At 40.7% G+C, this 16,014-nt stretch overlaps 1 protein-coding gene across 5 annotated transcripts in view; it reads left to right on the top strand.

Annotated features, from left to right (window-relative positions):
* BTBD7 (BTB domain containing 7) overlaps positions 1-16,014 on the top strand; it is a 79,360-nt gene that overhangs the window by 52,170 nt on the left and 11,176 nt on the right. For 3 of the 5 annotated variants that reach the window (XR_003912968.1, XM_029950771.1, XM_029950772.1), the window contains 6 exons: positions 345-420; positions 4,811-4,971; positions 8,638-8,781; positions 10,583-10,772; positions 12,509-12,687; positions 14,197-14,637. Coding sequence is in view for 4 of the 5 variants with exons in the window: in XM_029950771.1 (XP_029806631.1) it covers positions 345-420; positions 4,811-4,971; positions 8,638-8,781; positions 10,583-10,772; positions 12,509-12,687; positions 14,197-14,637 (1,191 nt within the window). In the remaining variant the exon portion in view is untranslated. Of the gene's footprint in view, positions 1-344; positions 421-4,810; positions 4,972-8,637; positions 8,782-10,582; positions 10,773-12,508; positions 12,688-14,196; positions 14,638-16,014 lie in introns of those variants that run through there. The other 2 variants (XM_029950773.1, XM_029950775.1) reach the window with 2 other exon arrangements.

A 16,014-nucleotide genomic window follows, 5' to 3' on the forward strand; every position in this document is an offset into this window, starting at 1 on the left:
TTCATCTATTTATCTCCACCTAGTCCCAAAAAGAATTTAAGGAAGCTGTGTAGAGACCATATAGAAAAAGCAAGAAGTTTGAAATAGGTGAAGAAAATAGGATAAAGATGAAAACAAGAATAAAAAATTTAGTTGGAGCCAAGAAGTTACTGGACAGAACATACGCAGAGTGTCTTGTGTGTTTGGTGCTGGTGGAGCACGGCTTTGACGGCATGTGTCAAACAGCCGCGTGAGACGTGGCTAGGTTGTGCACCGTGTAGCTGTGACCTAGGAACAGTCGTGAACGAAGTTTGCCATCGCTCTAATGCCACTAAAATAAATCGAAATCATTTTTTTTATTATAGGCAAGTGAACAAGATATCCTTAAATATCTGATTAAATGGGGTGAGCATCAATTGATGAAAAGAATAGCTGACAGAGGTAAGCTCAGAAAATTAGCTTATGCTATAAGTTTTTTTAATCCAGAAGCATACTGTGTGTCAGTCTTGACAATAGCCTCTCTTGCCTGGTGAAAATAGAAATTTTTACAGTCTGTAAAATCCTTTAGTGGAGAAGAGTATACTGTGTTAGAAATAAATATAGCAGAAAATTTCATTTTACAACTTAAAAGGGTACTTCAGTGTTACCTCTCTGTGTCCTTAATAGTACATGGAGTATTATATACTGATTTATACAAGTATTAGGATGAAGATTTTCATCTAATGATTAAAATATTACCATAGCATATTGTTGATGGAAGTGTTTGGGAATTAGATAGTGGTGGTGTGTGTAACATTGTATATACTGGGGGTACCTGGGTTGCTCAGTCTGGTTAAGCATCCGGCCCATGATTTCGGCTCAGGTCATGATCTCAACAGTTAGTGAGTTGGAGCCCCACGTTAGGCTCTGTGCTAACAGTGCAGAGTCTGCTTGGGATTCTCTCAGTCTCTCTCTGTCTATCCCTCCCTCCCTCCCTCTCTCTCTTTCTTTCCCGCTTCCTCTCTCTCCTCTCCCCACACCCCACTCCTGCTCACGTGCACTCTCTCTCCCTCTCAAAATAAATAAACATACATTTATTTATTTTTCAATGTTTGTTTATTTTTGAGAGGGAGAGAGAGACAGAGAGGGGAGGGGCAGAAAGAGAGGGAAACACAGAATCAGAAGCAGGCTCCGGGCTCTGTGCTGACAGCTAGCTCAGAGCCCAGAGCCCAGAGCCTGCTTCAGATTCTGTAGCTCCCTCTCTCTCTGACCCTCCCCTGCTTGCACTGTCTCTCTCGGTCTCTGAAAAGTAAAAAACATTAAAAAAATTTTTTTAATCTTGTTTAAAAAAATAACTTTGTATATACTAAAAGCCACTGAATTATACACTTTAAAGAGTTAAAATGATGAGGCACCTAGATGGCTCTGTCAGTTGAGTGTCCGACCCTTGGTTTCAGCTCAGGTCATGAATGAGTTCATGGCTTCTTGAATCTGGGCCCCTGCATCAGTGCAGAGCCTGCTTGGAATTCATATTCTCTCTCGCTCCCCCTCTCTCTCCCCTTCTCTCTTCTCCTCACCCTCCCTCGACCCCTCCCCCACTTGTGCTATGTATGTGAATTTTACCTCAATTAAAAAAATAGATGATTACCCCCAAAAAAATCCTATGTGTGTGGTTTATTTTTTAATTTTTTAAAAGGTAAAGGAAAAATAATGCTTTTGAATGGCTTCCAACTCGGGATCCTGCAGAAGAGGTGAAAACCTCACGCACACGCTCCTTCCCTCAGAGTGCTGTGCTCCTCTCTCTGCAAACCCAAATCAACACTTTTCTCCAAAACATTTTACTTTAGAAAAATGCAGATTTCCCTTTCCTGTCATTTTTTGATGGCTGTATTTAGATACACTTTACATACCATGAAGTTCACTTATTTAAAGTGTTCAAGTCATGATTCTTAGTGCACTTACAGAGTTGTTCTGTCACATTTTAAAATGCATAAAAATTTCAAGCTAAGCCTATCTTTCAGAACTTCTTATTTTTCCTAATTTATTTTTCTGTGGCCTGCAAAAGCCATTAGCAATTCTCACATGTGATTTTTTTTCTAAGTTTTTAGTTATTTTGAGAGAGAGAGAATCCCAAGCTGAAAAGGGAGAGAGGGAATCTGTGCCCTGACAGTGCAGAGCCCCATGCAAGGCTCGAACCCATGAACCAGGAGACCGTAACCTGAACCCAAATCAGATGCTTAATCGACTGAGCCACGCAGGTGCCCTATCAGATGTGAATGGTTTTAGTATGAAAGCCACTACTATTAATTGGGGACTTTTTGAAATGCCAGTATGCCATCTATCCTTCTTATTTGCAGGTTCTATATTTACAAATTCACCTACCTGCTAAAATTTATTTACAGCCTTAAAATCAGTACCTACAGCCCTTTCACCGTCAATTGCAGATATGCCCAGCGTGACAAAAAATTTGAGTTCCCTGTAGCACATGTTCCCAGCTTGCGGTGGAAGAGAATGACACTCTGCCTTCTTATTTAAGTTCTCACACCGCAAACAAGGTTCTTTTCACAGTCTATTCAGTGCTGTGTTTTTCATACCTTATGGGGGTGTGATTTCACCGATCGGAATGGCCTCCAGGTGTAACTTTCAGTGCCGCGTAGTGTCCCTAAGCACAGGAGTGCTGTGATGTGCCTTACAGAGAAACTGTGAGTCACATTAAGCTTCATTCAGGTACGAGTGACAGTGCTACCAGCTATGAATTCAATGTTAATAAATCAACAACATAATAAGGTGTCTTTAAACAGAAATACACATAAAAGGTTAGTCTTGATCGGTGGAAAAAATGGTTGGGAACAGAGGCTCACAGGAACCTACCCATGTTTTCCCTTAGGAGCAGTGGTTCAGTATTTACAGACTGTTTATAGTGACTCTATAGAATGTGACTACTCCAAATAACAAGAGTAGATTGTATATAATTCTGCATAATTATAGGCCATGGGTTTGTTCATTGATGCAAGGTGAGTAATGATGAAATGTCATATTTGGGCAGATATTGAGCATTCTTGATAAAATTTCCCTTAAGTTTTTTTAAATTTATTTTGAGAGAGAGAGGGAGACACAGAATCCAAAGCAGGCACCAGGCTCTGAGGTGTCAGCACAGAGCCTGATGCGGGGTTTGAACTTGTGAACCACAAGATCATGATCTGGGCTGAGGTCGGACTCTCAACCAACTGAGCCACCCAGGTGCCCTGATAAAATTTCCTTTAATCCTATCATTTTCAGACCAGGTTAGAACAGAAAGCTCTTTTCTTTTTATTTAATATTTAAAAAAAAATTTTTTTTTAACATTTTTTCATTTTTGAGAGAGAGAGAGTACGAGTAGGGGAGGGGCACAGAGAGAGAGAGACACAGAATCTGAAGCTGGCTCCAGGCTCTCTGAGCTGTTAGCACAGAGCCTGATGTGGGGCTTGAGCCCACAAACAGTGAGATCATGACCTGAACTGAAGTTGGGCACTTAACCGACTGAGCCACCCATAGGCCCCAAAGATTTTTTTTTAATGTTTGTTTATTTTTGACAGACAGAGCATGCGTGGGGGAGGGGCAGAGAGAGAGGGAGACACAGAATCTGAAGCAGGCTCCAGGCTCTAGGCTCTGACCTGTCAGTGCAGAGTCTGACATGGGGCTTGCACCCATGAACCAGAAGACCATGACCTGAGCCAAAGTCGGATACCTAACCAACTGAGCTACCCAGGTGCCTGTAGGCTGTACCTTTCGGTCACTTTCATGTATAATGGTTCTGCCCTTAGCTGTTACAGATTTGGGAGTTTTATGTAAAATTTCACTTGAAAACAAAATGCCACTGCTTTAAGGGGAAATTTTCTTTTTGAAAAGCAACGCTTTGTGTAAGTATGAAGCCAGATCATAGCAAGGCAAGAAGAAAAACCCTTTTTTCCACATACCTGCAACAGATTTATCGGACCATGTCAGAAAAAGCTTAGCTTTTCAAAAACAATTATTTCCTTATTTCTCTATCCATCTATCAATGTGATTTAAAGGAAATACCTATTTGCCTATAGAGTATTTGCAAAAAAAGATAGCATTTATATTTGTGAATGAGAAAGATCTTATTTTTTAAGAAAAATAATATATAGTCCCTAGATTATAGACATGATTAAACATTCCCAGGATTTAAGTAATTTTTCTTTCTACCTCAGTATCCTAAACTTATATGTACTTCACATCTTCCCCTTTCACTGATACCTAATGAAGAAAACCTTTACTTTCTGCTCTGGACAGTGGAAATACATTGCATGTCAGAGATCAAAGGGTTAGCTTGATGCAGTAACATTTCCACAGTAAGGGGATCCTAGAAATCAGAGTTAAATACAGTGCACATTAGGTTTTGCTGCTTTAGATACCAGGTAATGAATATCTTGTTAAGTTGCTGGTAAACATACGGTAGCCTAACAAGTATACTGATAACCACAGTGACCAGAAATTCTACTTGCCCTGCAGTGCCCTTAATTGTACTAAAAACTGGGCATAACAGTGAGAATGCTTAAGAAGAAGCCCTTGGTCAGAGTAGCTTTTAATAGAGTGCCCTCTTTTCTCCTTTGAGTTAGTATATGGAAAAGAATTCTTAATTCTTTAGTGCAGAACAATCAAAAGAAGTTCATCATGCTTTTTCTTTGTTGAAGAACATCTATCAAAGTAAAGGTATTAAAACATCAAAAAAATTTATAATCCTTTTTAAAGCAGATGCACCTAAGAATAAAGAATGTAACTGAAAGCGTACTAGAGAGGAAAGTTTGAAATTTAGGATTTGGTATGAGACTTCTCATTTTCTGTCTCATAGAGCCAAACTTACTGAGTGGCACTGCCCACAGTGTGAACAGAAGAGGCGTAAAAAGACGAGACCTGGACATCGAAGAGCTTAGAGAGATCCTTTCTTCTCTCTTACCTTTTGTGCGAATTGAACACATCTTACCTATAAACAGTGAAGTCCTCAGTGATGCAGTAAGTGTCTGTCTTTATTTATCCCTTTCGTCAAAGGAAAATACACAAAACTGTACAGGTTTGTCTTTTTTTAAATCATCATACATAATATCTACTAATAAGAGTACCGTGAAACTGTGAAGCCCATGAGGACAGAGACAGACATGTGTTTTGTACCCTGTCGTGTCCCCAGTGCCCATCGCCGGCACAGGTGAGGTTTGGTGAATGAGAGGTGAGCGGGGCTGGCAGTCTCCAGGGGGAGTTACTTCAGCCGTTTACCAGCGTAGGTCAAGTAGGCCTTCTCCACAAAGGAAAGGGGAGAAATTACCTTTGGGGACTTTTCAAACACGGCAATAAATCAGGGAGCAGGAGGGAAGGAGAGCGATTCAGTGTGAAAAGGATGGCTGACTCTTCTGATGGCACTTCAGTTAAAGATGAATGGAGCTGATCATGTTACTTTCATAATTTTTTCAAAGTGAATTTTTTAAACCAGTAGAATTGCTTGAATTAATGGTTATGAAAAATTAATAGTATAAATATTCCTTCTCTACAAATTGGCTTACAACGTCAGTGCGTGGTTTATGGACACAGTTTTTCAACTGCTCAGAAACATAAAAGTCATCTGGCAAAAGACTGCTAAGAATTTTTTTCCATTATATACAAAGTGTTTTTGTTTCTTTCCAAGTCTCTATTTAAATTCCATCCAGTTAATATTAGTGTGTAATATTAGTTTCAGGTATAGAATTTAGTGATTCGTCACTTACATAGAACACGCAGTGCTCATCACAGCCCGTGCCTTAGTACCTTCCTTAATTCTCATCACCTGTTCCACCCCCCTCACATCACCTCCAGTTCTCTGCAGCTAGGTCTGTTTCTTGGTTTTCCTTCCTTCCCCTCCCTCTGCTGTTCAATTGTTTTGTTTATTTGACAGAATTTTTTTAAGCTCTCTACAAAGTACATAATGAAGAAAGGATAACTCTTCCAGAATTTAAAATACATTACAAAACTCAAGGGGCGCCTGGTTGGCTCAGCTGATAGAGCATGGGACTCTTGATCGCAGGGCCCTGAGTGAGTTCAAGCCCCATACGGGCCTAGAGCCTACTTTGGAACAAACAAACAAAAACACCCTCTGGTAATTAATCTGTGATGGTAGCAAAACAGACAAGACAAAATAGCCGGGAAAAAGATCCTAATTAATATGTAAGAATTAAACATAGGTGCACCTAGATGGTGCATTCAGTTAGCATCCAACTCTTGATTTCAGCTCAGGTCATGATCTCACAGTTTCATGAGTTCAAGCCCTGTGTTGGGCTCTGCACTAACAGAATGGAGCCTTCCCTGGGATTCTCTCTCTCTACCCCTCCCCTGTTCGTGCTCTTTCTGTCTCTTTCAAAATACATTTTAAAAGAGAATTAAGCATATAATTTATCAGAAATCAGTGAATCATTGTGGTGCTAGACTAGCTGATGAGCGGGAGGGGAATTTGTTTAAAGTTAAACCCTCATTTCACTTGCACACAGAATTAATCCCTGTTAGATTGAAGAATTAAATATTAAATCGAAACATGGAAAAACTAGAAGAAAATAATTAAATATTTATGGTATTTCTGATTAGAAAAAATATTCAGTCTCACTAGTAACCACACATACCTGAGAAAGCAAAATAATGCCATAAGTTACCATTTTTTTCACCTATTAAATCAGTAATTTTTGAAATTATATTACCATCCCATAGGGGAAATATAGCTGATGCATTAGCAGCATTGTCCTTAAATTTTTGGAAATGGCTTAAATGTCTAATAGTAGAAAAAAATAAAAGTAAACTATAGTATGATTACTCAGAGTATTTTGCTGCCCTGAACAATAGTTATAAAGACTAATATAGCAACATGAAAAATGCTAACAGAATGTAGTTTAGAAAGAAGGATACAAAGTAATGTATTTTTATGTTTTCTAGAATTCAGTTCTGTAAACATCCTTTTGAAAAATACTAGCACGAAATAAATGAGCATTATTACAGCTGCAATAGAGTTAGGAGTTTTTCTCTGTTTTCTAAATACTATCTAATGCTGTGTTTTATGAATTACAAACAGTTTTCACTAATGCTGCAACTAGACATTTATTATATTTAGCAAGGTTATTATTGGAGAAACGATGTTTAGTTTTGTTTAAAACCTGGGACACTAACCAAATTGAACCCCAAATTTGGTTTAGAAAAGTATTTTAGAACTTTGGTTTAGTAGACTTAGAAAATACCTATCTCTAGGGCACCTGGGTGGCTCAGTCAGTTAAGTGTCCGACTTCAGCTCAGGTCATGATCTTGTGGTTCATGAGTTCAAGCTCCGCGTCGGGCTCTGTGCTGACAGCTCAGGACCTGGATGGAGCCTACTGTACAAAACCAAACATCATTTCTCTGATAATAACCTTGTTAAAAATAATAAATGTCTAGTTGCTGCATTAGTTAAAATTGTTTATAACTAACAAAATATAGCATTAGATAGTATTTAGAAAACAGAGAAAAACTCCTAACTGTATTACAGCTGTAATAATGCTGATTTATTTCATGCTAGTATTTTTCAAATGGATGTTTATAGAACTGAATTCTAGAATACATAAAAACACATTACTTTATATCCTTTTTCTAAAATTATAGTCTGTATCCCTCTCTCTCTTCCCCTCCCCCACTTGCACTCTCTCTCCCTCAAAATAAATAAACATTAAAAAAATTTTTTTTAGAAAATACCTATCTCTGTTCTTAATTCACTTCACACCTAAGCTCTCAGTGAAAGTTTGCTAGTCATGCTATTAAAACCATAAAACATCTTAGTGTGCATGGAGTGCTTTTACCTGTGCGACCGCCTCACAGCCACCTTAGGAAGCATAGGTACTGGGCTGATTTTCTCCCGGCGTGGAGGAGGGAACAGCAGGGCCACTACATACAGTTGTGCCGTGTTCCACCTCCAGGGCCATCTAGGAGCCATTAAAGTGAAGCTCAGATGAAAGGACGTGTCTGTGGGGGCGCCTGGTGGCTCAGACATTTATTTGAGTGTCCGACTTTGGGTCAGGTTATGATCTTGCGGTTCCTGAGTTCAAGCCCCACATGGGCCTTGCTGCTGTCAGTGCTGTCAGCCGGCTTCAGATCCTCTGTCCTGCTCTCGCTGCCCCTCCCCCGCTTGCACTCTCAAAAATAAACAAAACATTGAAAAACAAAAATGGGCATGTCTGTGGTCATGCAACTGTGAGTTAGGGGTTTATGCCAAATCTGCCTCCCCCTAGAGCTCCTGCCCCAAACCACCATGTCGCTGCCTGTCTCCTCGTACTGTAGATCTAGGCCCAAGATGTTCTTTCTGGGGCGAGGGGGGAGGTGGAATCCATTTCTAGATGAGTAAGGAAAAAAATAGAAATTGGTTTTTGTTAGAAGTTCTGACAGCTAGCCCAACTCATTATATTTTTAATTACTATAGCTCTTGTTTTAAAAACATCATTTCTCTATATAGATAAAAGTGGTAAATTGTAGTGCCTTTTTTTGCTGAATTTTTGAAATATTATTAAGCATTTGGCATATTTTGAAATTTAACATCTCTTCCTAAATTTTTTTGATGTATAGGTATAATTATTTTTTATCTTAATAATATTCTAGTTCACTCAGATCTCTAGTTCATCTAAAAAAATTTTTTTTTCTTCCAAGATGAAAAGAGGCTTGATTAGTACTCCTCCATCAGATATGCTTCCGGCAACAGAGGGTGGAAAGTCAAACGCCTGGTTACGGCAAAAGAATGCTGGAATATATGTCCGCCCTCGACTGTTCTCTCCGTACGTGGAGGAGGCGAAGGTAACAGAAACCATCTTAAGATATTGGAGCACCTTTATGTACTGTAGTTCGTGCTTAAAAGCACGCAGGGATTCACGGTGGCGTAGAAACACCGAGAGCGAGCCTGAGGACCCGGTTCTAGGGAACGTGAAAGTAAACTGAGTTTGCTCGCCAGAATAGTTTTCCGAAATGTTTAGTTATCAGTCATGTCTTTATAACTTAGTTCATATTAAATTGCCTTTTACATTTTTCTTATCTTAGTTGTGTTGCAAATTTTTAATTTGGAGAAAAATTAATTTTACTGAAATGATTGTCAGTATTTTGTGATCTTCAAGATGCGAAAAGATTACACACATTTTGTCTTTCTTAAACTAAAGAAATGACACCGTTTCTTGCAAAATATTTCTGTAATGACTGACTTCTGGAAATTATATTTTAGTTTTAGAACACACAGAACTAAGATAGAATTTCAGGCTCTCTAAGTAAATTATGTATTATAATATGAAGAACTCCAAGAAAATGCGGTAATATGAAAATGAAGTATAGTGATTTTTATTAGCTGTAGTTAGCCATGAGAACTTTGGGGTGGCTTTTTGAGGAACTAACACTCTGAAAGTCAGAAATCACCATTAAAGTTTATGAAACAAATTAACAGGCAAAGAAAGCATTGTTTGGGTGTAGAATTAAGTTGTCTTAAATTTTTTCTCTTTTTGATTGTCAGAGTTCCTAGCTTAAGATATGTGAAAGGATTTGTGAGAAGTTCATTGTATTGACTAGATCGATAATCTACATTTTATTGAGTAGTTGACACTTTAAATAGTCAAAAAGAAGGGAAAAAAGTGTAATGGTTGAGTCTGGTCTTTCAGAAATAAGTTCAGTGCTTAACAGGACACAAGTAGCAGAGGCCTTTACCCAGGGTGCAGCTCGCGATAAAAGGTCTGTAACAAACTACCATGCGTCCTGCCCTGTGTCAGAACGGGGCAGCAGGGAGCTAGTCAGCTAGTCCTCCTGGGACTTCCCCGTTCTCTGATGGCTGTGCCCACACTTCATAGATGAATGCCCTCAGTGAATGTGGGAAAGGCTTATACATTACTTCATTTTGTCAATTCTGCAATTTGTTGAGAGTCATCTGAAACTTACTTAACAATTGGGTTCATATATAGGTCCGTTAAATTTAAATCGATCTTCAGTATTTTGAACATTTCTTGTTGATTCTGATACTTAGCCCACATATACCTTGTTTTCTGTAGGTATAAGTTACTTCGGACTAGTTTTATACCTTCCTTTAAATTTCAAACACGTTAATTAAAAGCAAACTTTTCAGAAGATGATTATTTCAAAGATGCTACAGAAAGATTTTTTAAAAATTAAAGAGGTTGGGGCGCCTAGGTGGCTCAGCTGGTTAAAGATCCAACTCTTGGTTTTCAGTCAGGCCATGATCTCATGGTTGGTGATCTCTCTCTCAAAATAAGCTTCAAAAAAAAATTTTTAAGAGCTTTTAAAAAAAAAACAAGTAAAGGGGCTCCTGCATGGCTCAGTCAGATAAGTGTCTGATTCTTGATCTCAGATCAGGTCTTGATCTCAGGGTCCTAAGTCCAAGTTCCATGTTGGGGTCCACACTGGATGTGGAGCCTACCTAAAACAAACGAACAAACAAACAAAAAGGAGTTCAGGGTTCTTTCTCCTTTCATTATTTTCAAGCTTTATACATTGAAAACAATAAACTAATTCCCTTTTTATATGCTGAAGGCAATAATCTCTCTCTGGATGTGGTTTACAGAGATGGTTGACAGATTCCCTTCATACCGAATTTTTATTTTAGTCAGTGCTGGACGAGATGATGGTGGAGCAAACAGATCTTGTGCGTTTGCGAATGGTTAGGATGTCCAACGTGCCAGACACACTTTACATGGTTAATACCGCTGTGCCACAGTGCTGTCACATGATGAGCCACCAGCAGATCAGCAGTCACCAGTCAAGCCCTCCTTCCGTCGTAGCCAATGAAATTCCAGGTGAGGCACTAGCCTTCTGTCAGGCCTTTATATTTAAATGAATACTCTCATATTTATGTTTCTACACATTGGTAAATGTGCCCTGTGGGGCAGAATCGCCTCCTATTGAGAACCACTAGTTCAAAGGAATTCAGAGTTTTCATCACCATGAAACATTTCTCATAGAAGACTCTTTGAGTTTTAATCTTGTTTCTTCGAGTCTAGACATGTCCCCTCAAATGTGATCACTGTTGGTTTCCTAGAGATCCATCTAGCTTCCCAGGATCTGCTCTGTGAATTCTGTTGGTAGTGCAGGCTTATGTGATGACTGAGAAAATTGACTATAAATGGAGGTATAACTGTTTTTTGGGATATGCAAAAATTTCTGAGCATCAGGTGATGTTGATTTTAACCAAAGGGCTCTAGTGTCCATCTTTAAGGTAAGAAAATGCACAGTGATCCGGGAGTCAGAGATTTACAGCTCTTGCCAGTTACCAACGCAAGATTCAAAAACATTGGCAAACCATATAGTGTTATTAGAAATAGCCCCATTCAGGTGCCTGGGTGGCTTAGTCAGTTGGGCGTCTGACTTCGACTCAGGTCATGATCTCATGGTTCGTGGGTTCAAGCCCCACGTCAGGCTCTATGCTGAATGTTTGCTTGGAGCCTGGCACCTGCTTTGAATTCTGTGTCTCCTTCTCTCTCTGCTCCTCCTCCACTCGCACCGTGTCTCACTCTGTCTCTCAAAAATAAATAAATGTAAAAAAATTAAAAACAAAAAAAAAAGCAGCCACAGACCATACATAAACAAACAGGTGTAGCTGTATGCCAGTACAGCTTTATTTACAGAACAGGCAGCAGGCTCAGTTCAGCTTCCAGGCCGTAGTCCGCCAACCCCTGCTGTGCACTCTTCTCGGACATGCTCTCCATCACTGGCCTGATCCTGTCCTTCCCCTGCACCAGGGACTACTTGTTGTTTGTAAGGTACAATTTAAATTCCTTATGCAGGCTCATTCGTGATCTGTTCCTCCATATCTTTCTCGCCTTCTCTCTTAACACTACTCTTGCTTGTACCTGTGAACCCTGAGTTCTGCTAGTGCTGCCAGCTGCTTGTGCCGTGCTGTCACCTGCGTGTTTGACACACGCCTGGTCCTTCTGCTCGAGACACATACCTTCACTCTGCTTTCTTTACCTGCCTGGTTTTTCTCTCATTCTTCCAGACTCCACTCAGGATGCCCTTCCTCCACGTGTCGTCAGCATCCTTTGCATGTTTGGCTTTGAGACCATTCATGGCCAGTGCTCTCCTGCTTCACTTAGTTGACTTCTCTAAAACTAGAGCTCTTCGAGGACAGGGATCACATCTTTGAATTGGAGCATCCCAGTACCCAAGTCCAATACCTAGCACATAACCAGGACTCAAAAACTTATTTGAATAAAAGAACAAATATATTTAAAAGGTTTCTGAAATACCCTGAGATGTAGAAGAGAGTACATGCAAGTAGAATTTCAGTTAGGTTGTGAACTAAGAAGACAGTTCAGTAACTGTTTCGTGTTAGCAGCAGCATTTTGAGCACAGTGAAATTTTAAAACTGTAAAAAATAATTAGAAGCATATAAATGATATGTTTCCAGGAAATTAAAATGCTGTCAACAAAGAAAATTCGAATGCTGAACAACACAGGCTTTCTTTTTGTGCTCAATGGGTGGCCTTTGATGCATCTCAGATATTTTGCCTACAGACTGTTTTTCTTCTTTCAGTTCCTCGTCTCCTCATTATGAAAGACATGGTCAGACGTCTGCAGGAGCTACGGCACACCGAGCAGGTGCAGAGAGCCTATGCACTCAACTGTGGGGAAGGCGCCACGGTCAGCTATGAGATTCAGATTCGAGTGCTGAGGGAGTTTGGTCTTGCAGACGCTGCTGCAGAGCTCTTGCAGGTGCGGATGGCATTTGACTGGGTGAACTAGGGAGCCTTGGTCCTCGTGCAGATGGTATTTCAGACATCTCAGGGGCTCTCCCAGCATGCATCTGCTTCTTAGTGCGTGCCCTTTCACTGCCTCAAGGGTCTGGGATAGCCTGGAAGTCCTCCTGGGTAGAGGCGGTGTGTAGAGTGGACAGAGCACATGAGCTCTGGTGGAGAGCTGAACTTAGAGCTTGGCTTTGCTGCTTACCAGTTAGGTGACGTGGGCCAACCACTTAACCACTGCCAAGTATCAGTTTCCTTACCAGTAAAGTGGATGTTGTGAAAACAAAGAGGTGCTGTATGTAAGCGACTATGTCTCTTGATACCTGATAGGCCTGCTAAAAGTTACTAGTGTGCATGCCAGTCAGAGGTGAAAAAGGAAGTAGGAAATTCTACCTTCTACTGCTCTCTGTCCCTTGTTGGGTCTCTAGATTTCAGATTGTGGCCTGCTACCAGACTTAACAGATCTTCCAGATCTTCCCCTCTTATTCCTCTCTCCTCCTCTTCCATATGATAAGAAATTTTTTGCATGATGTTGCAAATCCTACAAGCATGAGAATCAAGGAATGAAGGTGCTTTTTTTTTAAACCAGCAGGGGGAAAAACTCGCTTCTTACCAAGTACAGGAGCAGTAGCGTTGGTTTTGCAGTGACAGAAGAATGTGTAAAGTAGTCTGCATGCAGCTGCTAAATCAGAGCCTAAAATAAAATTTAATTTTGTCTGGTCAAGTAATTGAATTTTTTTTTGCCACAGTCTCCAGACTTGTTCCACCAGAGTCTTCAAAGGGGAGCATGTGTGATGTTCTTAGGCAGGGAGCAGGCCACTTGCAGGTTCTTGGTTTGTTTGTTTGTTTATTTATTTATTTATTTATTTTGCTGTGGTTTCCGTCGTGAGATAGTCTTATATTCTACTAATTTCTTTCCTCTTTGCCATTCTGAACTGTATCTTAATTTGATCTCTTAAATTGAGTAAAGGTTTTATAGTTTAAGTATGCTTACATAATGTTTATCAAAACACTAATAAAACTGAGTCATATGTAATGGGTAAGGGTTAGTGTTTTATAGTTTTTATTTGAGACAGAGTATAGATGTTTTCTCAGAAAGTTCTGGGAGGATCCTCACTTGTATGCCTTTTCTTCCTTTGGTGTTTAATTTTATTTTCTCAGCAAAGACTCATTTGAATTAGGTTTTATTTCCTGCTTTTGCATTATCACATAATCTTGTGAGAGCTTGCCGACCTGCTTGCTGGAATATTTAGCTAAGCAACTCTCCTTGATAGCGGTGTCTTAGGCTGCAGAGGCCCCACTCTGTCCTTTTGTGCTGCTATTCAGGTAAATTTTTCTTGGGCTTCTGGCCTGGAGAAATACGTTATGCCTTTACTCTTGGTGAATGTGGTTTTCTTACGCTCTCACTTACCGCTCTCAGCCTGTACATTTCTATCTAGGAAATTTGCTAATAAATGTCTTGTTTGTTTAAATCTTTCAGAATCCTCACAAGTTCTTTCCGGAGGAACGTTTTGGGGACGAAAGTCCGCTCTTGACAATGAGACAGTCTGGGAGATGTCGAGTCAACAGCACCCCCACTGCAGAAACCATGTTTACAGATCTGGACTCTTTTGTGGCCTTCCATCCACCCCTGCCCCCACCGCCGCCTCCGTACCACCCCCCAGCGACCCCAATCCATAACCAGCTCAAAGCAGGCTGGAAACAGAGACCTCCCAGCCAGCACCCTTCACGCTCCTTCTCTTACCCCTGTAATCATTCACTGTTTCCCTCCAGAACGGCCCCTAAAGCCGGCCCCCCTCCTGTCTACCTGCCAGGCGTTAAAGCAGCAGCACCTGATTGCACCAACACCACAGGACTGGGGAGACAGACCGTGGCCGCCGCCGCCTCCACCTCGGCAGCGGTAGCTTCTGAGAAACAAGTGGTAAGTTAGCACTTCACTAATTCAGTGAATTAAAGTGTTCATGGAATATTAGAGGCCATTTCCCTGACCCCAAGAGCCCTAGTGGGCTCAGCAGTGCCCAGAAGTATTACCAACAAGCTGAAAGGCCGGACACTGGGACTATGGGGAGAAGGAGGTGCAGCCAAGGGAGAAGACAGGAAGAGAGACAGGGTGTGTGGGGAGGGTGGTTGGTACCTTCCCTGTCTTTGTGTTCATTGTAGATACTTGGAAGGGTGGCGCTGCTGGGCATTGCCACTGGATGTTCTCAAGTTCACCGTGCTCCATTCAGAGACGTGTCTAGAATCTGCCGTAGCTTCTCTTCTATAGAATCTACTCTTCTACCAAATGCTTTGACGGGGCGGGAAGGGAAAGTGATTGGTAGCTGTGTATACTGTCAGGCGCAATGTGGCAGAAGACGCCCCATTCAGAAAGTGGATGGGTCGTCGGTCCTCAGGCCTGTGTTAGCCTCTGGCAAGCTCTGCCATCAGGGGATTCATTTGACTGGGAATCGCAGGAGCTGACCTTAGTAGCTAGTAAATTCCGTGAGGACCTTGCTTGGTTTTGCACCGTGTGAAAGGCTGAATTTCTTTTTATATAATACCTTTGGGGAAAAAACAGTAGTGATTTTTAAATACTGCTCAGTCACACATTATCAGAGTGGCCTTCAGTAGAAAAACAAAAGATACTTATATTAATTCAGTGAATCTTTCTTTATTAAAATACAGCTTTTGGATCTGTGAACTCATGTACACCTTGGTTCAGATTATGACCTTTCCTCACCTTATACCTGCTACCTGTCCTCCCCACCCCCTAAAAAAGAAGATACAAAAGAGATTGATAGTGTTTGATAAGCCAAATTCCCATCCTATTGTCCTGGCCCTCCGCTTTGCAATTACAGAGTTCTACCACTTTTTATCTTATTTTATTCTTTAAGTTTATTTATTTTGAGAGAGAGCGTGCATGCATGCCATCAAGGAAGGGGCAGAGAGAATGAGGGAGAGAGAACCCTAAGCAGGCTCTTTGCTGTGATCACAGAACCTGACATGGGGCTCGATCCCACGAACTGTGAGATCATGGTTTGAGCCAAGATTAAGAGTCGGACGCTTAACTGAGCCACCCAAGTGCCCTTTCTTTTTATTTTAAATAAAATTCCTTTTAAAGGTAATTTATTTGTATGTTCATCACAGTCTCTTTTCTTAAGTTTTTATTTTTAAATAGTCTCTGCACCCAACATGGGGCTCAAACTCACAACCCCAAGATCAAGAGTCACGTGCTCCACCAACCCAGCCAGATACTCCCATTACAGTCTTGATTAGGATAATGATAAATAGGAAACAAGCTCAATATCAGCAGCAGGAG

Source organism: Suricata suricatta, chromosome 9 (assembly GCF_006229205.1).
Source record: "Suricata suricatta isolate VVHF042 chromosome 9, meerkat_22Aug2017_6uvM2_HiC, whole genome shotgun sequence".
NCBI lineage: Eukaryota > Metazoa > Chordata > Mammalia > Carnivora > Herpestidae > Suricata > Suricata suricatta.